The sequence below is a fragment of the Phyllostomus discolor genome, chromosome 7 (genome assembly GCF_004126475.2).
Source record: "Phyllostomus discolor isolate MPI-MPIP mPhyDis1 chromosome 7, mPhyDis1.pri.v3, whole genome shotgun sequence".
NCBI lineage: Eukaryota > Metazoa > Chordata > Mammalia > Chiroptera > Phyllostomidae > Phyllostomus > Phyllostomus discolor.
Genome location: NC_040909.2, coordinates 75,030,556 through 75,052,077, shown reverse-complemented (window position 1 = coordinate 75,052,077; position 21,522 = coordinate 75,030,556). Strand labels below are relative to the sequence as shown.

Genomic DNA, 21,522 nt, shown 5'->3' with positions numbered 1-21,522 from the left:
AGGCTTTCTCTTGGTTCCTTTTCGCTTCCCTTTTTCAGGTGCTTAGCCACTCACATGGTTTCAATTAGTGCCTCCCACATCTGCATTGCTGACCTGTACTCTTGTCCTTCACTTTCAGTAAAACTTCACTGATTAGTCCCACCTTCCTGGAGATTTGTACATGATGGGCTCTGGCCAGCTGATCAGGTTGAATTTAGAACACTGCTACCTAGATGTCCACTAGTCCTCTAAAACTCAGTAGTACAGTTGACTGGGCTTCTTTTTTCTTGGAAACAGACATCTTTCAGCACTGTGGTGATTTTGCACTTAATTTTTCAGCATTTTTATAAATGCACCATTCCATCAAAATCGATCCTATGGGTTTTGCTAGTTCATAGCGTTTGACACAATCGACCCCTCACTTCTCCATGCTAGACTTTCCAACTTAGTTTGCAGAAAGGAGACCCTGTTTGCCTCAATTTCCTATCACTCCCTCCTGCAGAGCTCTCACTGTCTCATGGCTTTAAATTCCATTGATATATTGAAGAATCCCAAATTTTATTCCCACCTTGGACCTCTTTCCTGGAGTCCAGACTCATAAATCCAGCTCTCCATTTGACATCCCCATGTGGATATATAAGAGGCCTAATTTCACATCTTCAAACCAGAGCTGCAAACATCTGCCCTCCAACGAACCCTTTCCTTTTGTGGTCTTTACCAACTCCATATGCAGTACCCCATCTTCCAGGATCTCAGGTCAGAAACCCTGGGTTCCTTCTTGATTCCTCTCTCCTGTTTCATAGCCCATTCTTGGGTTAACCCTGTCTCTCTTCTTCTGAAATTCAACTAGAACCCTCTACTTCTTGTCACTTCCTCTGCTGTCAGTCTTGTTCAGGCTGCTGTTGCCTTTCCCGTGCTACTGCTCTAGTTTCCTGATAGATCTCCTGGCTTCTGTCCTCGTTCCTTACAGTCTTTTCTCAGTGTAGCTGTCAGATGGGCCTTGAACAGTGTAAGCCACATCATGTCACTTCTCTACTCCACACCTTCTAGTGGCTGGCCATTTCACTCAGTGAAAGTCAGATTCTTACAATGATTTCTAACAAAGGCCTTAAGGAACTCTGACCACCTCTGTTTGTCTCCTGGTTTTCCTTTCCTTACTCCCTGAACTCTAAGCAGATGGGCCTCCTTTGAATTAGTTGACCGTGCAGGGCATGCTGCTGCCTCAGGGCCTTTCCGCTTGACATTTTCTCTGCAGTGCTCCAGAACCTTCATGGTTTTCTCCTTCACTTATTTTAGCTCTTTACACAGTTGTTGTTTTCTCAGTGAGACAACCCACCTCTGGCTACCCCATCCAAAATCCACCTCTACAACACTTCTGAACCTTGGGCTCTTTTACTGTTTAACAGATGTCTCTAACATACAATGTTCTACATGTATGCCTTATATTTTGTCTGTTCTCCACTATAATGTGCATTTTTGTTCATTGTCATGTTCCCCTGTCATAGAAGGTGTTCCATAAATAATTGTTGAGTTAATGGATTTTATTGCATATCACCTTAATTTTTCTTCTTAATTTTTTCTAGGTTTGTTCTTTCTTCTTACACCTGCTTTTATCCTCTCATGTCTGCATCGCTGCAGCATTCTAGTCATTCTTCTCTACCTCAGTCACATTCAACTGTAACCTAAAAATTTTACCTTAAATACATTTTATTATTATACTTTCTACCTAAGAATTGGTTTGTCATTTTCCTTTTTAAAAAGATTTTATTTATTTATTTTTAGAGAGAGGGGAAGGGAAGGAGAAAGAGAGGGAGAGAAACATCAGTGTGTGGTTGCCTCTCCCGTGCCCTGTCCTGGGGATCAGGCCCACAACACGGGCATGTGTTCTGACTGAGAATCGAACTGACAACCCTTTGTTTCAAAGGCCCATGCTCAATCCACTGGGCTTCACCAACCAAGGCTGTCTTTTTTTTTTTAATGTTGAATCTGATCTCCTTATTTTTTTTGCAAAGTACTTATCAATTTGAAGGTGTTACTCCCTCTCCCTGCCCCACCCATTTCATGGTTGTCTTCTGCTAAAAGCACAGTTATCTTTGTGTTGTCACCTAAACGGCCTTGCTCATCTCCATCTTTTGTGCTGGCGCCCCATCCTTTAGTACCACACCATTTGGCTCACTTCCATCAAAATCTGTCAAAAACTTGAAGTTAAAACTTTATTAGGGTTAGTAAGAGGGCATAGTACATTATGAGGGGGGATCCAGAAAATTGGAATTTATTTATTAAAAAATTGTGTATTTATTCTTACATGTTTCAACTTCATTCACCTCCAAAATACACTCCATTCAATGCAATACACCTGTCAAGGTTTTTTTTCTACTGCTCAAAACAGTTTTTGAACTCATCAATTTTGATGCCTTTTAATGAGTATTTCTGCTGTTTTTTGTTTTACCTCTTTCACATCGGCAAAATGTTTCCCTTTGAGGATGTTTTTCATCTGGGGAAAGAAAAAAAAGTCACTTGGGGTGAGATCTGGTGAATAGCAGGGGTTGGGCACATGGGTCATGCCATTTCTGGTCAAAAACTGCTGAATACTCAGCGTGGTGTGAGCAGATGCACATGTAAACCACCCATCATGAAATGGGCAAACACATTGAGTCTTCAAAAAAAAATTCACTAAAGCTGAGTGCAGCCTCTCACAACAATGTCAGTGGTACACTGACACAGATGGCTTCCTTGAACACTCACCTAGTAGGGGAAGCCTTTGCTACAAGGGGCCCGCCCTCCAGAAGATAATCCCATTTTTTGTTTGTTTGTTTGTGTTTACAAAAACAGAAGATAATTCCAGTTTTAAAACAAATCTTAGTAATGACTATAGAGTGATTTTATTGAACTAACATTAATATTTTATTTTCTTATTTTAGGTATCATTGCCCGATGCCTAAGATCTTTTATGTTCAGCTGACTGTAGGAAATAATGAATTTTTGGGGGAAGGGAAGACTCGACAAGCTGCTAGACACAACGCTGCCATGAAAGCCCTCCAAGCACTGCAGAATGAACCCCTTCCAGAAAAATCTCCTCAGGTGTGGTGCTGCTGCATGTCACAGTCTCTTTCTGTAGATCCCCAGTGAGATGAGTGAAAAGACAAAGAAATGCATTTATACACATAGAAGAAACAATCTGTTCTGATAGGATAGAAAACAAGAGTGGTGCTCTCCTCTGATTTGCTTCTCAGATTACCTGTCTACTGTACTAGACGTGTGTTCCTGCCAGGAGGACCTTGCCTTTGAGAACTTTGGTTCACCTATGGAGTACACTTCCCAGGCAGCTCAGGATTTTGGAATGTGTACAAGTATGAGAAATAACGTTCATTTACCTTGCATTTAATGCTACATTTTTTGAGCATGGATTATATTGTGTTGATCTGGAATTGAGGAATTTAAAGTGGATAAGATCTTTGTAGATTTTTCCAGTCCTACTTAATTTTTACAAATGAGGATTTCGAGGTTATTCTTGAGCAATTTCACCTGTTCTCATGGCTTTAGCTGCTTTTGCTGTTGACTTCAAAATAGTATCTCTACCTCAGGCATGTTTTAGAAGTCCTTTTCTCACTGAGTGTTCCACTTAGTTATTTCAAACTGTACAGTTCAACCTCTGCAGTTTCCCAAGCCCGTTGTTTCTCTGCTTCTGAGGTTGATCGTGGTTAATAGCACACTTATGTATTTTTCTCCCATACACATTTATTAGGATGTGTATCTGTTTTCCCACTACATCATAAGCCTCCTGACAGAAGGACTACTCTATCTCTATTACTTATGCTATGTTCAGCATATCTGAGGTCCTCCCTCCAGAAATATGTGTTAAATAAGTAAGTGAATTGCTGCAAGGGCCAGACCCAGAGCTCTGGAATTCTGGTTTACATCCTGTACTCTTTCTACAGCTTAGTTTTCATAGAAGATTAAATATCATGTTATAACACCAGTGTGTGTGGGGAGTGGGGTGGGTGATAGAGATTTCTAGAGAACTAGATGAACTCAAATTAGTGTATGGCTGAGTAAAAGACTTTCACATGCAGCATTTATCCTTCTACTTTGAGGAAAACCCCCCTAAAAACAAATAACAAAGAGCCTCATAGCAAAGTGCTTGGCTGCTGTGGTTAACCTAGGAATCCACAAGAACCAGTCTGTGGTTTTCTGTATGTCATTGTAGTTTCCTTTAGACTATGTACAAAGTTATGAAGTGTAGATTCAATATCATCCTGTTTTTTGTGTGTGTGATTTAGAATGGTGAATCTGGAAAAGAAGTGGATGATGACAAAGATGCAAATAAATCTGAGATCAGCTTAGTGTTTGAAATTGCTCTGAAGCGAAATATGCCCGTCAGTTTTGAGGTAGGTTCTCAGTAGAGACCTTCTAACCCTCCTAAACCTGTTTGTTATTAACTTAAGTAAACCAGTAAGTAAAATTAACCAGTATACTAGTATCCTGAAGGAGTTAATGTGCTTCTTTATGTTCACACTCTGTCATGAAATGATATAGGCTCTGGGAAAAATAGAACTTATTAATTTTTATTAAATTTATTGGGGTGACATTGGTTAATGGGATTGTATAGGTTTCAAGTGTACATTTCTAAGACACATGATCTGTATACTGTATTGTTTGCCCAGTCCCTCTTCTGTCAACATATATCACATCCCCTCCATCGTGCACCACCCTCCTCTCTCTGGCAACTACTACACTGCTGTCTGTGTCCATGAGTTTCAGTTTTATATCCCACATGTGAGGGAAATCATATGGTAGAACTTATTATAATGTTGTAGATTCCTGCTGATCTCTGTGGCTTTTCGGTATTAAACCATCTGTATGTATGATATTTCAATTTTCATCATAAAATTTATTTTCTGAGTATAAGTTAATTTGTAGCACTCTAGAGAATTTAGTGTTTTTAATAGGATCAAATTGAAAATATCTGAGGTACTGTTCAGTGACACATATGTGCTAATAACAATTTTTTTGTACTTGCCAAAATATGTTTAAATTTTACCAAGCCACTAAGCAAGCAGCTGTCTACTTTGCAAGTAGCAATAGATAAATATGTCCCAAAATGTTTATAAAATTGTGTGAAATTTAAAAGAGAAAAATGTTTTAATTATTATGGTACCTCCTACATCAAGAAATTTTTACTTTTTCAACTCTGATATCTAGAAAATTGGCAAAACCCAGGAAATAAGCTGAAATAGTTGTGGAGTATCCTCCTTCAAATTGTTCACCTTCCAGAAAGCTCCCACACTTAACTCACTCATGGGATCAACTAACCTCAGCTGAGAATCTGTCTGCTTTCTCCTTAGATGCAATTCCAACAGGCTGGGCTGTCTGATGTCAGCCTGGAGCAGATTAAAAGCAGAAAAATGGGGAAGGCAGGGACAGGATCTACTTGATTGCTTATAGACCCAGCAAGAAATGATAGGGACAGGATGGAAAACCAAACGAAGTAATTGCAGGTACTCAAAAACTATTGGATTTGGGACCTTTAAAGGCTACAGTGAATAAGAACAGTTTTATCAGTCCTGGAAGTCCTTGGCAGGATCAATATATGTTATAGAATATTTGATGTTCAAATGGTGAGCAGTAAAGTATTTTTTTTTAATTCAGGAGCATGTCCAAGAAAGTAGTTAAACAATTTTGATGTTTCAACTAGGAATACTTGGAAAGTATGCTTATTATGAATTCCTTATCATTAGCATTGTTGAATTATTGAGCTATTGTTGTTTTTAATTTTTGTATTAGTATCCAAAAAGACAAACTTAATATAATGTTAAATAATAAACTATTTAAATAGGGTACCTTTTATAGGTCAGAATTTTGAAAGAAACTAAAGTTTTGAGTACTCAGGGTTTAGAATGCATCTTTCCTTAAAAAGTTGTCTTGGTTTCGGAGGACATACAGAAAATCCAAAGACACATGAAGTGATGCTCAATATCGCTAGCCATCAGAGAGATGCAGATTAAAACCACAATGAGATACCACTTCACACCAGTCAGAATGGCCATCATAAACAAAGCAACAAACAACAAGTGTTGGAGAGGATGTGGAGAAACGGGGTCCCTAGTGCACTGTTGGTGGGACTGCAGACTGGTACAACCATTATGGAAAGCAGTTTGGAACTTCCTCAGAAAACTAAAAATGGATCTGCCTTTTGACCCAGCAATTCCATTGCTGGGACTCTATCCTAAGAACACCAAAACACCAATACAAAAGAACCTTTGCACCCCGATGTTCATAGCAGCACAATTTACAGTAGCTAGGTGCTGGAAGCAACCTAGATGCCCATCAGTAAATGAATGGATCAAAAAACTATGGTACATTTACACAATGGAATTCTATGCAGCAGAAAGAAAGAAGGAGCTCCTACCCTTTGCAACAGCATGGATGGAGCTGGAAAGCATTATGCTAAGTGAAACAAGCCAGGCAGTGAAAGACAAATACCACATGATATCACCTTTAACAGGAATCTAAACAACAAAACAAAACAAAACAAAAAACTAGCAAAATATAACCAAAGACACTGAAATAGGGGATAGTCTGACAGTGGCCAGAGGGGAGAGAAGAGGGAATTTCAGGGGGGAATGGGTAGGGATTACAGGAACAAATTTGGAGGACACATGGACAAAAACTAGGGGTGGTGGGTAATGGGGGGAAGGGGGGAGGGTTGGGTGGATAGGCTGGAACGGGAGTAGGGGGGAGAAAACTGTACTTGAACAATGATTGAAATAAAAAAATGCAAAAAAAAAAAGAAAAAGCTATCTTTAAAAAAAAAAGTTGTCTTGGTTTCAAAGAGTGCATTAATACTGGGTTTGGGAGTATTCAGAGCTGACAGACTCATAATCTAATGCTCTAGAAAGCTAGGTATTTCTATGGCATATCTATTTACCTTCTTAGATCATGTCACAGAGAGTAAACATTCCTTTCCATAAAACAACCTTTGACGTCTATGTCAAATATAGGTTAGTGTCCATCTACCAACTGTTTCTGAGTGACTCCCTCAGGCAGATGCCTGATGGCTTATAGAACTCCAGTAAACCATGGTCCTCACCCTCCAGTAACTTACTCATCCAGAGGAGAGAATGGGAAATGTGCACATTATCATTCTTGATGTCCTGTGTACCTAATCTAATGTGGTATGTTTTATGTTTTTGATTTTCTGTTCCATAAGAAATGGGTAACCCTAGAATTGACTGTTTTAAACTAGTAAAAAACAATTTTGAGCATGAATTGAATATTTATTTATTTATATTTATTTATTGTTGTTGTTTTAAAGATACGATTTTATTTACTTTTTAGAGAGGGGGAAGGGAAGGAGAAAGAGAGGGAGAGAAACATCATTGTGTGGTTGCCTCTCGCACACCCCCTCCTGGGTACCTGACCTGCAATCCAGGCATGTGCCCTGACTGGGAATCGAACCAGCAACCCTTTGGTTCACAGGCCAGCACCCAATACACTGAGCCACATCAGCCAGGGCTGAATATGTTTATTTAGATTTCTGCATTTCCAATTTTAGTTTTTTAAGCATCATAAGTATCACAGTTGAGTAGTCCTTATTTAATACCTTTATAATAACTTTATTTTAAAAATCCATAATTTGAAATAATTCTTCCAAATGTTCATTTGAACATTCATAATGTTCATTATGACATCAACATTAAAAAAGATCCAAGCTTTAAGAACACATCTTAAGTACCTCTATGTTATTTAATATTGTATTTATGTTTTATAGGTTATTAAAGAAAGTGGACCACCCCATATGAAAAGCTTTGTTACTCGGGTGTCAGTGGGAGAGTTCTCTGCAGAAGGAGAGGGAAATAGCAAAAAACTTTCCAAGAAGCGCGCTGCAACCACTGTCTTACAGGAGCTTAAGAAACTTCCACCTCTTCCTGTGGTTGAAAAGCCAAAACTATTTTTTAAAAAACGCCCTAAAACAATAGTCAAAGTAAGTATGTGCTTGTGAACATTAGTAAGCTTTACTGTGTAAATATTATGATAACTGTAGATAAAAGTTTTTTCCTTTGGGCAGGTGTCTAAACCTATAGATTCTATATAGTCCCAGAATCAGGGTTGGACATGTGACTGTAAATCAGTAACAATTCCATTTTGCTTTTTAGACATTTGTATATCTGTGTTTGTTTATCAGATAATACCTTACATACTTAGAGTTTTTATGGCTTAATAATACTTTCCTGTTCATTATCACCTTTAGTATAATTCTATTCATGATTGTGTAAGGTAGAGGGTATTACCCCCCATTTTACAAATTAGGTTTTATGTAACACATTTAAAGCATTTGCTTGCTTCCATTCACCTGTTGTATGGAGCAACCCGAACTACTCTGATCTCTAACCCAATGCTCTTTCTGCACACCACACTGCTATACAGTATCTTCTTAGGATATCTGAAATGGTTATAGGATACAGGGTAGAAATCATGAAGAATGCGGACCCTGTGGCAGCAGCAGCAGCTAGTGAATAGAAGCACCCTGTGTGGGGGCCTTAGTTGTGGACTAAACTTCATCAGCTTATCCTCATGGGAGCCCTGGAGGCAAATGCTGGTATTTTGTTTCCATTCTTTCAGCCATGTGTGCCTTGCCAAAGAAGGATACAGAACGCACAGCTTTTTCTGATGACTCTTTTTATTTTATTGGATCAAATTTTATTTATATTAATCAGAAAAGGGAGAAAAGTCAGAGAAATGAGATGAACTGGCACTAGGAACAGGACCGTGCCCATGAGTATTCAGTATATATGACATAAATGGGACTCTAGTTTTATTTGCAGAGAAAGGCTGCATTTCTCAGTGTGTCAGTAGCCTGCTTCGCATCTGTCATTTAGCAGGCTTCTTCTCATCAGGCTCTACAAATCAAGTGTTGCAGAAATGAAATACATTTTATCTTTCATAAATTTCTTTTGTTTAACTCCTCCAGTAGTGCCTTTTTTGCCTTTATGCCTTTGCTATATTTAAAAATATGTATTTATGCCCTGGCTGGTGTAGCTCAGTGGATTGAGCGTGGGCTGCGAACCAAAGTGTCACAGGTTCAACTCCCAGCCAGGGTACATGCCTGGGTTGCAGGCCATGACCCCCAGCAACCACACATTGATGTTTCTTTCTATCTCCCTCCCTTCCCTCTCTAAAAATAAATAAATAAAATCTTTAAAAAATATGTATTTACCTAAATGACTATAAAAATACTTACTCTTTTTAATGAATACTATCTTTACATCACTGAGAAGATGTAGGCTATGTTTTCCCTGAAATAGTATTCTACATTATGTGTAAGGTAGACTAAAAATAAATGCCAGATAGATCCCCTCCTCTTGAGTCCCGGCGGTTCTAAGAAGGGCTGGCTTTGTTTCATCTGCTCTCCACAGTCGGGAAGGATGGGGCTGTTAAGAATGTGACTTTTGGAATCAGTTTTGAGTGTGTCTCCACAAGGCCCAAACAAGTTAGCTAACTTTTCTAATCCTACATTTCCTCATTTATAAAGTAGGAATAATATTTCAACTTGCTTTATAGGACTGTTATAAGAATGAACTGAAATAATACACAGAATGCACAAGTAATTATTATGAAGTATTTATTAGTAATACAAATAATAAGTACCCAGTAAATATTAACTTTGTTATTTAATGTCTAATTCTGTCTATTAACATTTTATATGTAGGTGAATATATACATGGTCTGTTTTCTTAAATCTTTTTATATATAAAATTTGTAGCTTATCTATGATGGAATAACAGTGTTCTACGTCAGAATGGCAGCACGGTAACTTTTATCTAATTTATTCAACTAAATCTAATCTTAACACATTAACAGTAGTAAACCATTAAGCTATAAATGATCTGCACATTTTTATAGTAGGGTATAAATATAACTCTTGTTAATTTTAACTATAGCCATTAAAAGCAAAATTATAATCTGTCCACCATTTGGATCTGAGTTTAAACTTATTTATTTAGATTGTAGACTGGTACAGCCACTATGGAAAACAGTATGAAATTTCCTCAGAAAACTGAAAATGAAACTGCCTTTTGACTCAGCAATTCCACTGCTAGGATTATATCCTAAGAACCTTGAATCACCAATCCAAGACAACCTATGCACCCTAATGTTCATAACAGCACAATGTACAATAGCCAAGTGCTGGAAGCAACCCAAATGCCCATCAGTAAATGAGTGGATCAAAAAACTATGGTACATTTACACAATGGAATTCTATGCAGCAGAAAGAAAGACAGAACTCCTACCCTGTGTGACAGCATGGATGGAACTGGAGAACATTATGCTAAGTGAAACAAGCCAGGCAGGGAGGGACAGATACCACATGATCTCACTTATAAGTGGCACCTAATCAACAAAACAAACAAGCTAGCAAAATATAACCAGAGACATTGAAATTAAGAACAAATGGACAGTAACCAGAGGGGATATGGGAGGGGATAATAGGGGGAAAAGGGTGAAGAGTTTTCAGGAACAACTATAAAGGACACATGGACAAAACCAAGAGGGGGTGGAATCAGGAGAGGGAGGTGGGGATGACCAGGGTTCGGGGGGGAGGGGTAGGGGGGGAAAGGAAGAAAACTGTACTTGAACAACAATAAAATAAAAAATAAATTTTAAAAAACTTACTTATTTAGGGAAGCCTTCTATGACTTTCTGTAATCCCAGATTAGGTTAGTCTCTGCATTTTTTCTCAGATACATCACACTTGAAATTACTTGTACCATGTCTGTCTTTTTTTTAAATTTTATTTTAATCATTGTTCAAGTCCATGTCTGTCGTAGGTTAAAATAAAGTCTGTAGGTACCCTCTGAAATTTAAGGTTATTTTGAGAAAGCAGCATGCATACAGTGAGTTGGAATCTTGATAATTATAAGTATGATCATACCTTATAGAGGGCCAATAAATAGATGGATCATCTTGGAATAGTACCTTGGTTTTCAGCATTTTTGTTTCTTCCTCTATGTCTTGTACATCCAGGGTCTACAGTTCTTTATATGCAATAGAAGAGAAAATACTTATTGATGATTTGCCCTGATTTAAAAAAATCTTAAAACTGTTACATTGTCTCATTTGATCCTGTCAGATACTCTGTGATGGTAGGTATCATCCCTTTTTTACAGAGGAAGTCCTTGGTGTTTACATAACAGAGCCAGGGGTCAGGTCGAGTCATGTGACTTGAGTGCCCATTTGAAACTGATTGATTTTGAACTACTTGTGGATTTACCCTATAGTTAAAATGTAAGACTTCCTGATGATGTCTTGGGTTTATAATCTTGTATAAGATGAGATGACAAATAAGACTTTCTGATAAAATTTTCTGGGCACAACTGTTACAAGACTGTCCTTACTGGTTTGTAGAGTGATAATCTAAGAGCTGATATCCAAGGAGTAACTTAATTGTCAAGGGTATGAGTAGTTAATCAGTCAAGGGAAGAAACTAATCAATCTTAGTGTTCTCAGAACTCCACTAATATTTAATTGGGTTTATACTCTGGTCCTTTGTTATTGGAATCTATATCAACAATATCTTTGACACTTAAGACATTCCTATGAAGGAAGCCAATTGAACAGAACAAGGCAACATGCCATGCAAGTACATTTATTTGAACATCTTCTGGAACTAGGCATACCTCTCCTAACGCCAGACTCAAAATCTTCCCTTTACCTTTTCATTGGTATTCAATCTGACATAAATTATTGCCTCCATTTTTCTTTTCTCATCAGTCCTTTTTTACTCCCTTTTTTTAAATTTAATTTTTATTGTTTGGTATATAAATAGAAGGGGAAACCAGATTTTATCAAAAAGTAGAAATTTCCTTTTTCTCTCTTCTTCCCTCCCACCTAACTGTTGCAGTATCGACATTCTCATCCTCTCTCTTACTCTCTCTGTAGGCTCATACTTCATACTTCTCAGGCTTTGGTTCATTTTTTTTTTCTGGGGATGATTCCCACATACTCTTCTGTGCTTTCATCTGCCTCTTGGATATCTTCACTTACTATTTCACAGGCACCTCAAACTCATGGCCAGAACTCATCATATTCTAAATGGCTTTCTCCCCCATGTTCCTTATTGTAGTGACTGGAACCACTATCCAGCTGCTGAAACAGAAACCTGGGAGTCTTTTCTTACTTTTTTCTTACCCCTTACATCTAATGAGTCATCAAGTCCTATAAATTCCATCACTTGAATATTTCTTAATTTGGTCCATTTCTTTCCATCCTTCTGCTACCTTTGTGGTCCAACTCACAACCATCTCTCACCTGAATTATTACAGTTGGTTTAAAATTGGCCTTCCTACAAGTACTCTTGACATCAAATGGTCTTTTAAAATGTTTTATTTTTTATATATTTTTAAAAGATTTAGTTTATTTTTAGACAGAGGGGGAGGGAGAGAAACATCAATGTGCGGTTGCCTTTCACATGGCCTGCACCAGGGAACCTGGCCTGCAATTCAGGCATGTGCCCTGACTGGGAATCGAACCAGCAACTCTTTGGTTCTCAGGCTACCACTCAATCCACTGAGCCACACCAGCCAGGGAAAAGTGTTATCTTTTAGAGATACTGATTAGATCATGTCATACCTCTGCTTAAAATATTTTAGTGATTTGCTCTTTGGAAAAAGTCCAAAGTCCTAAACATAATTTCAAAGACCCTTCAGTATCTGACCTGGAGGCCATACCTGCAGCATCAAACTAGATGTGATGGAGACTCACCAGTTCCCAGGAAGAGCTGGGACTATGTATAGTGGCTCTTACATAAGTTTAGTGTCACCAGTGTCATCTGTAACATAGTGATTATACTGGTCTCTGATACCTGTTTTAGAATAAATTTTCAAGGAAATAAAGTTCTGGCCATATGATACATGCAAACCTTCATTTCTAGGAGTAATACATGAAGAAAGTTTACATGCAGAAAGAATATTTAAAAAGGGGTTTTTGTTTTTAAGCCTTTTAACATATATATTTTAATCCTCACCCAAGGTTATGTTCATTGATTTGATAGAGGGAGAGAGCACTTATGTTAGAAACATCGATTTGTTGCCTCCCGCATGCACCCTGACTGGGGATCGAACCCTCGAGCTAGGTATATGTCCTGACTAGTGATCGAACCCCTTTGTTTGGGGCTATTGCAAACAAAGTTGCCATGAACATTTATGTATATGTCTTATGGACATAGGCTTTTGTTTCTTGTGGGCAAATATTTGTGAGTGGAATGTCTTAATCATCTAGTAGGTGTATATTCAAAGTTTTAGGAAACTGCCAATAATTTTTCAAAGGGATTATTTTATGTTCCATAAACCATGTGTGTGATTCTCGTTGCTGCACATCCTTCCTAACATGTATAGTCTTAAATTTCAGTCATTCAAATATCTCATGTGTTTTGTTTCTCATTGTATCTCATTGTGTTTTGTATCTCATTGTGGTTTGATTTTACATTTCTATTGTGACTAATGACATGAGCATTTTTAATGTGTTTAGTAGCATGTGAGGCTTGAGGAGGTGTTCAAATCTTTTGCCCACCTAAAAATTTTTGCTTGCCCATTTTAAATATAAATTTAATATCGAATTTTGAGAAGTCTTTATACACTCTGGATACAAGTTCTTATCAGATATATAGTTTACAAATATTTTCTCCAAGCCTATGACTGTTTTTTTCAAAGAACAGAAGTTAATAATTTTGAGTAAGTCCAATTTATTATTGTTATTTTATGGAATGTTATTTTTGGTGTTATATCTAAGAAATTTTCATGTAACCAAGTCACAAAAATGTCCCTTGTATTTTCTTCTGGAATTTTTATAGCTTTAGATATTACATTTAAGTCCTTGAGCCATTTTTGAGTTAATTTTTTGGAAATGGTATGAAGTATGGATTACCAAAAAAAATTTTTTTGCACCTGGATAGCCACTGGTTCTAGTACCATTGATTGAAAAGACTACCATTTATCCACTGAGTTGCTTTTGCACCTTTGTCAAAAGTCAATTGACCTTTTAGGTGTGGATCTATTCCTGGATGCTGTTCCAGTTTCATTGGTCTCTCTCTCTATTTATGCCAATAGTGTGCACACTGTCTGGATTACCATAACTTATTGAAGTTGAAATCAGATAGTTTGATTCCCCTAACTTTGTCCTTTTTTTGCAGAGTTGTTTTGGTTATTTGTCCTTTCCATTTCCACATGAATTTTAGCATTGGCTTATTAGTTATTACCAAAAAAGCCTGCTGGGAATTTGATTGGGAATGAGATGACCTGATAGATTAGTTTGAGAAAAGTTAACATTTTAACAATATTGAGTCTTCTGACCCATGAGGATGTTTCTCCATTTACTGAGATCTTACTTAATTTTAGTGGTGTTGGGTTTTACATAAATTGTATCATACTATATGCATTCTGTGCTACTTAACATCTTTTTTTCTGGAGTTCATTCATATTGATGCTTGCAGCAATGCTTTTCCATTTTCACTGCACTATGCCATTCCATTGTATGAATGCATTATAATTTATGTATTCTTTTTATGAATATTTAGGTTTTCAGGGGTTTTTTGTTTTGCTATTTCAAATAATGTAGCTATGGATATTCTTGAACTTACCATGTAGCCCATATGGGTAACAGTTTTCTAGGGTATATACATGTGATGACTATGCTGCTAGGGAATACACGTACCATCTTTGGCTTTAGTAGGCATTGTCAAATTGTTTTCCATTTTATATTACTATCAGCACTGTATAAGTTTCTGTTATTCCTTGTGCTCACCAAGTAGGGCTGTCAAGCTTTTTAATTTTTGCTAAATTGATGAGTGTGAAATAGTATCTCATTGTGGTTTTAATATGCATGTTCTGAGTCCTAATGAGATTGATTATCTTTTCATATGCTTTTTAGCTGTTAGATATCTGTTTATGTTTTTTGCCCATTTTTCTTTTAGATTATATTTTTCTTAATACCTCTTAGGAGTTTTAAAAAATGTGTTTTAGATACTGGATTTATCTTTTTTAGTTACATGTATTGCAACTATCTCTTTCCAATTCATGGCTTGTCTTCTATTCTTTGGTATTTTTTAATGAACAGAAGTATGAAGTAGCTATACTGAAGAATTTAAAAGCAGAATAGTTGACCCAATTTATCAGTAATACCTCTGAGCTGTAAGTCCCATACAAGCCTTAGTTTCAGATCTGTTTTTATGCGTTTCCTCCATAAATCTTTATAAATGACTCTCATTTATCTTCTCTTGTCAGTTTTGGGGTATAGGGGAGGAGGAGAGAACCACTTTCAGGATCCAATAACAAGTTTTACAAGCATGTTTTGAAATTTTTTCTTACATTGTTCTTTAGGCTGGACCAGAATATGGTCAAGGAATGAACCCCATTAGCCGCCTGGCTCAAATTCAACAGGCCAAGAAGGAGAAGGAGCCAGACTATGTTTTGCTTTCAGAGAGAGGAATGCCTCGACGTCGGGAATTTGTGATGCAGGTATTTCTAACTTTTATATGAGAAGAATTTTTTTTAACTATTGAAAAAATCTAGGAATCTGCAGGTTGTATTAGAGATAATTGGGGAAAGGCTAATTAGGAATGAATAGCACAAAGTAACACTATCTACCCTTAGAGAATTTATTCCCTCCAGGCCTTGGTTGAAACATTTCAAGTGTCAAGGACATGTTAGAATAGACAGAAGAGTTTTGAAGGGGCTGAGTTCACACAGGTTGTTTATCCCAGAGTTTATCATTTAGAAGGCTTGTCTCTATCTTACTGTGTTACAATGCGCAGCCAGAGTCTGTCAACTACTGGGACTAGGAGACAGGTGGAATTAGAAACAAAATTGAGAAGGACAGATGTAAATGGAACAGGGCCAAGAGCATGAACTTTGGGTTTTCAGGAAAATTAGGAAAAGAGAGCTAGCTAGCTGTCTCCCTAACCATGGTGAGGACTGAGGGACTCAGAGTTGTCAGAGTTTCAGCTGCAGTGTTGTGCAGCCAAGAAAATTGGGGTGTGGTTGGTTGCTAGTGTATTGGCAGAAGGATGGGGACTGGCAACGAGGTAGACTACCTGGAATGCCCTCCTGCTTTCACATCCCATGTGTGCTTCAGCAGTTGCCAGCTCAAGCCCCAGTGATGAAGAAACATTTAATTTTTATTATGAAAATTTCAAGCATATCCAGAGGTAGATATATTTAATAGCATACTATGAAGAATAGTATAATGGCATGTTGGGGAATATGTCCATCATCCAGATATAACATTTCAGTTTTTTTACCACACTTGCTTCAGCTGTTAATTTTTCTTTCCTTCCTCCGTCCCTCCCTTCTTTCCTAAAGAATTTCAAAGCTGATTTCTAACTCTGTTATTTCAACCTACATAATATTTAGTGTGTATCTCTAAAAAATATGTTTTTCTTACATTAGGCATGATTCATTAGAATCATATAATAAATCAATCTATATTTAAATTATCCTTATTGTCTCCAAACTCCTTTTGTTGTAATTGGCTTGTCAAAGAAACTTTTTTCAATCGAACCCATGGATCTTACCTTTAATATAATCCAGTTAAAATGAATAGATATTTATTAAGTGGTGACCATATGGGAGAAATTTTAATACTGTAGCATTGTCTCTCATGTTGATGAACTTTTCGTGCCTATCAAAACTACACCTAACTTCCTCATTCATAATCTTTATATTTCTTTATCTCACAGTATCTAATACAGTGGCCTGTATATAATAGAACCTTAGTAAACCTTTGAGTATATTTGCTGCTACCTGTCTGCCTGGTTGAGAGCTAGTATATTTGGCTTTTGTTTGGAGATGTAAATTTATGATACAGTCACAGATGAACTGCTGTTGGGAACCTAGACATCCACAGAGGGGAATTTGTCTGTGGTTAGTAAGCCATTATGTTCTAGATGTCATTAGGACCCAGAGAGTATTGTTCTAGTATCTTCACCTTGTAAAATATATGCACCAGTTTTTTCTTTTTACATTCTTAGATTTGAAGAATTCTAGAAAGTATTCTTTGACCTCTAAAGCTTGAAGAAAAAAATTACCTAAATTTTAGGCCTGTGTTAGGAATAAAAACTAGTTTTGACTTTATTAAACAATTCCTTTTCTGTGGGAAATATTGAGTACCCCTTTTGAAAGAGGAATTTAGAGTACCTTATGCCAGCTTCCATTTTATGGGTGTTCATAAACATTCTAGTCAAATGGGAACATTAGGCTATGCTTTTACATGTTTTCACACTGAATTCATACTGTTTTTCCCTCTTCTGGGAGTCCCAGTGGATTCATTACCATATTGCAGCAACTTTATCAAAGTGAGGGCTTTTTGCATAAACTACTTAGGCAGTATTATAATTTGTTAAAATTGAACATGGAAGTAAAATATGTAGAGATAATATGCTAATATTTATTTATCACCAAAATGTAAACTTGTGTGTTACTTGTATTGATCGCTTGATAAAAGAAAATCTTTGATGATGTTAGTTTGGTATTAGTTCCAGAGCAAATTTCTTAAAAGCTTTTTATTTTTTTAGACATAGATTTTTTTTTAATTTTTCAAAATGAAAAATAATGCTAACTAAATTAAATTGCATATCAGCACACTGTATCATTATATATCATATAATGTTAATTTTCTACTTGTGATTAAGATCTCTAGGTTTTTAAAAATATATAAAGCAAATTTCATCAGTTTTATTTTTGACTCAGTGAAATATAATAAATTGTTTGGCAAAAGTGTTTAGAACTTTTTTGTTAGGTTTATGAGTTGTTGATTTATTTAAATTATTTCTAAAACAGTCTAGTCTGAAATTTATTGCATAGCAAAATTGTACTTTGCAGAAAAATTAATATGTTAATATAAAAATCTTATGTATAATAGTTAAAAATATGTGAGGTTTCTGGGAAGATGACTTAAGTTTATTGCATACTTGCTTGACTTTCATATAGAAGTGATTTTTTTAAGTGACTGCTGTTAGCATGGAACCAAAGTCCTTCAGCACAGCAGACTTTCATAATTTATTTCATTTTTTATTAAAAATTTTTATAGCAGTCTTAATACTAATAAATAACTTAGGGTACCTGCTCAACAAACTATTGAACCATGTCTCTTTAAGAACTTGTGTGAGATAAGGGGTGGGTGAATGGGAAAAATGATTCTGGAAGCATCTGTTCTAGAAGTAAGTCTTGAAGAAATCAGAATAGGTCAGGTGGAAAGCCAGCAGACATAAACTCAAGGTGACTACCAAGATGGGAGCAGCATGGCCAGGAGCAGGACTTGGAGCCAAAGGGCCCAGGCCTGGGTAGATAGGTGAGATGTAGAGATGAACCAGCAGAAAAATTGAATCAGAGTTGAGTGCTGTGCACAGCATTTCAATACAGATGAAACATATTTTCCCCAGTTGTCTTTTGTTTCCATTTACTTTTGCCAGTCTTTTGATACTCAGAGCAATATAGAGGAAGCTTCTGATGTAGCTGGCCTGATCTTTTAGCTAAGCAAGCATTGCAGCAGCTTTTGAAGCTGGGAACAAACCAAGCACTGGAAGGAACACTGGGTAGCAGAGGCTGGCTCCAGCCAGGGACTTAAGCACATTATTCTTGCGGTCTGTTGTGTACAGGTCAGGTGCAGGCCCACACAGACATGAGAGGTGGTAGGTGTTCACCTCGCTCCAAGGATCTCCCATGAACAGAGCTAGACCAGTGCTTCTGAGTGAGGCCCATAGGTTACTGCTGATTTGTCATAACATGGTAGTTTCTGGAATCAGAAGAAAAAGCAATGAATATTCCAGAAACACTGCACAGTTGAACTATGACATTTGTGATAGTTACAGAAATTCTATAATGAGTATATTTACAACGTTTCATATACTGTGAAAACTATAGCTCATCTTGACTAAAATTCTGTTTAAAAGTGCAATTTCTTTGACATATAGCTTATACATTGTTTATATTTAAGGTTTTTTTCTCCTCTATATTGTGTATCCCTAGCTCCTTAAAAGCAGTTGGTTCCCTGAAGCTTAAAAGTAGCAATGGGAATAGTATCACAAAACTCTAAATAACAATGTGAGACTAAATGACAAACAGTACACAAGTGAGTACCAGATAGGAATCTGTGTGTTTTGAGACAACTGAAATAGCCAGTAAAAGCCAAAAAGGAAAGATAAGGGTAGAAGTATCATGTTTTATATCTGGAAACTTGATTTAGTTGTACCACTTACCCATTCATTGCTAGTATCCAGTATATTGTCATTGTGAAATTTTATTAATGTGGCAAGAAGCTACTGAAGCTTTCTTGCCTTTTTAAAACAAAACACAATGACATCTGATAAAATGCCCCACATTTTCAGATATAGGTTGCCTGTTCACCTCTCTTGCTCATTTTTCTACTGGCTTTTAAAAAGTTGACTTACAAGAATCCACTACATGTTGTGTAATGTAAGTCTTTTGCACTTTTGTGGCATTTTAGATATGTTCTCTTATGTTGTGACTTTCACTTTAATGATGCTTTTTAAGGAACAGAAGTCATCAGTTTTAAAGTAGTCAGATTTATCTGTCTTTGCCCTTATGTTAACTTCATAATAAATCTAGATATCCAGAAGAGTAAGTACCTTACCTTGGTGCTTCCTCAAAAGGCTCTTGGCTGCTCTTCCTACTTTGCATTTCCATGTGCATTTTGGAATCAGCTTGTGAAGCATTGTAAAAATCCATGTTAGATTTTAATGGGAATTCATTGATTTTATAAGTCAACTTGAAGAGAATTGGTATCATTATAATATTGAGTCTATAATACATGAACATGGCATATCTCTATTTATTAGGTTTACCTTAACTTTTCTTAGTAATGCTTAGTTTTCTGTGTAAAGTTATTTTATTTTAATGTAAATGGTGTCTTTTAATACTTTTCATTTTCCACATGATTATTGATAGAATATACGAATGCAGTTGGCTTTTGTATACTACCTTTTATATAGAGAACATCTTATATTCATAAATTTTTACAATTTATTTGTAGGGTTTTTTTGGATTTCTTATATATATATATATATATATATATATATATATATTTCGTATCAACAAATAATGAGTTTGTTTTTACACTTCTGATTTATATACCTTTTTCTTCCTTGCCTTACTACTTTGTCCAGGATTTGTAGTAAAATGCTAAGTACTGGTAAATATAGAGGTCTTCCTTATTGTGTTCTATTTTCAAAATTTCAACATTAAGTATAATGTTTGCTGAGGTTTGTTGTAGGGTTTTTTGTTTTTGTTTTGTTAAGTACCCTTTGCTGTATTAAGGAAGTTTCCTTCTTTCTCTACAAGTTTTTATTTTGCTAAGAGTTTTTATTATCAATGTATGTTGAGTTTCATCGAATGCTTTTGCTCCACTTATTATGATGACTACATGGTTTGTCTCCTTAACCCATTAATACAGCAGTTTCCATTGATTGATTTTGTTTGAGATTCAAATGTAGACTGGCCTTGCATATCTGGAGTAAACCTAACTTTGTTATGATTCTTTTTTTTTTTTAATATATTTTATTGATTATGCTATTACAGTTCTCCCATTTCCCCCCTTCTCTCCCCTCCACCCTATACCCCCCTCCCACCCACATTTCCCCCTTTAGTTCATGTCCATGTGTCATACTTATGAGTTCTTTAGTTTCTACATTTCCCGTACTATTCTTGCCCTCCCCCTATCTATTTTCAACCTACATTCTATGCTACTTATTCTCTATACCTTTTCCCCCTCTCTCCTCCTCCCACCCCCCTGCTGCTAACCCTCCATGTGCCCTCCATTTCTGTGGTTCTGTTCCTGTTCTAATTGTTTACTTAGTTTCTTTTTGGTTTTGCTTTAGGTGTGGTTGTTAATATTTGTGAGTTTGCTGTCCTTTTACTATACATGTCTTTTCTTTATCTTTTCTTAGATAAGTCCCTTTAGCATTTCATAAAATAAGGGCTTGGTGATGATGAACTCCTTTAACTTGACCTTATCTGAGAAGCACTTTATCTGTCCTTCCATTCTAAATGAGAGCTTTGCTGGATAGAGCAATCTGGGATGTAGGTCCTTGTCTTTCATGACTTGGAATATTTATTTCCAGCTCCTTCTTGCCTGTAAGGTCTCTTTGGAGAAATCAGCTGACAGTCTGATGGGAACTCCTTTGTAGGTGACTGTCCCCTTACCTCTTGCTGCTTCTAGGATTCTCTCCTTCATTTTTACCTTGGCTAATGTAATTATGATGTGCCTTGGTGTGTTTCTTCTTGGGTCCAACTTCTTTGGGGCTCTCTGAGCTTCTTGGATTTCTTGGAAGACTGTTCCCTTTGCCAGATTGGGGAAGTTCTCCTTTATTATTTGTTCAAATACGTGCTCAATCTGTTGCTTTTCCCCTTCTGATTCTGGTACCCCTATAATTCGGATATTGGAATGTTTAAAGGTGTCTCGGATGCTCTTAATCTTTTCCTCAATTTTTTGAATTCTTATTTCATCATGCTTTCCTGCTTGGTTGATTCTATC

General features: G+C 36.6%; 1 protein-coding gene across 1 annotated transcript in view; it reads left to right on the top strand.

Annotated features, from left to right (window-relative positions):
* The window catches only part of STAU2 (staufen double-stranded RNA binding protein 2), a 343,590-nt gene that overhangs the window by 122,305 nt on the left and 199,763 nt on the right, over positions 1 to 21,522 (top strand). The window contains 4 exon segments of the mRNA XM_028517965.2: positions 2,901 to 3,060; positions 4,260 to 4,367; positions 7,751 to 7,963; positions 15,354 to 15,491. Coding sequence (XP_028373766.1) covers positions 2,901 to 3,060; positions 4,260 to 4,367; positions 7,751 to 7,963; positions 15,354 to 15,491 — 619 coding nt within the window.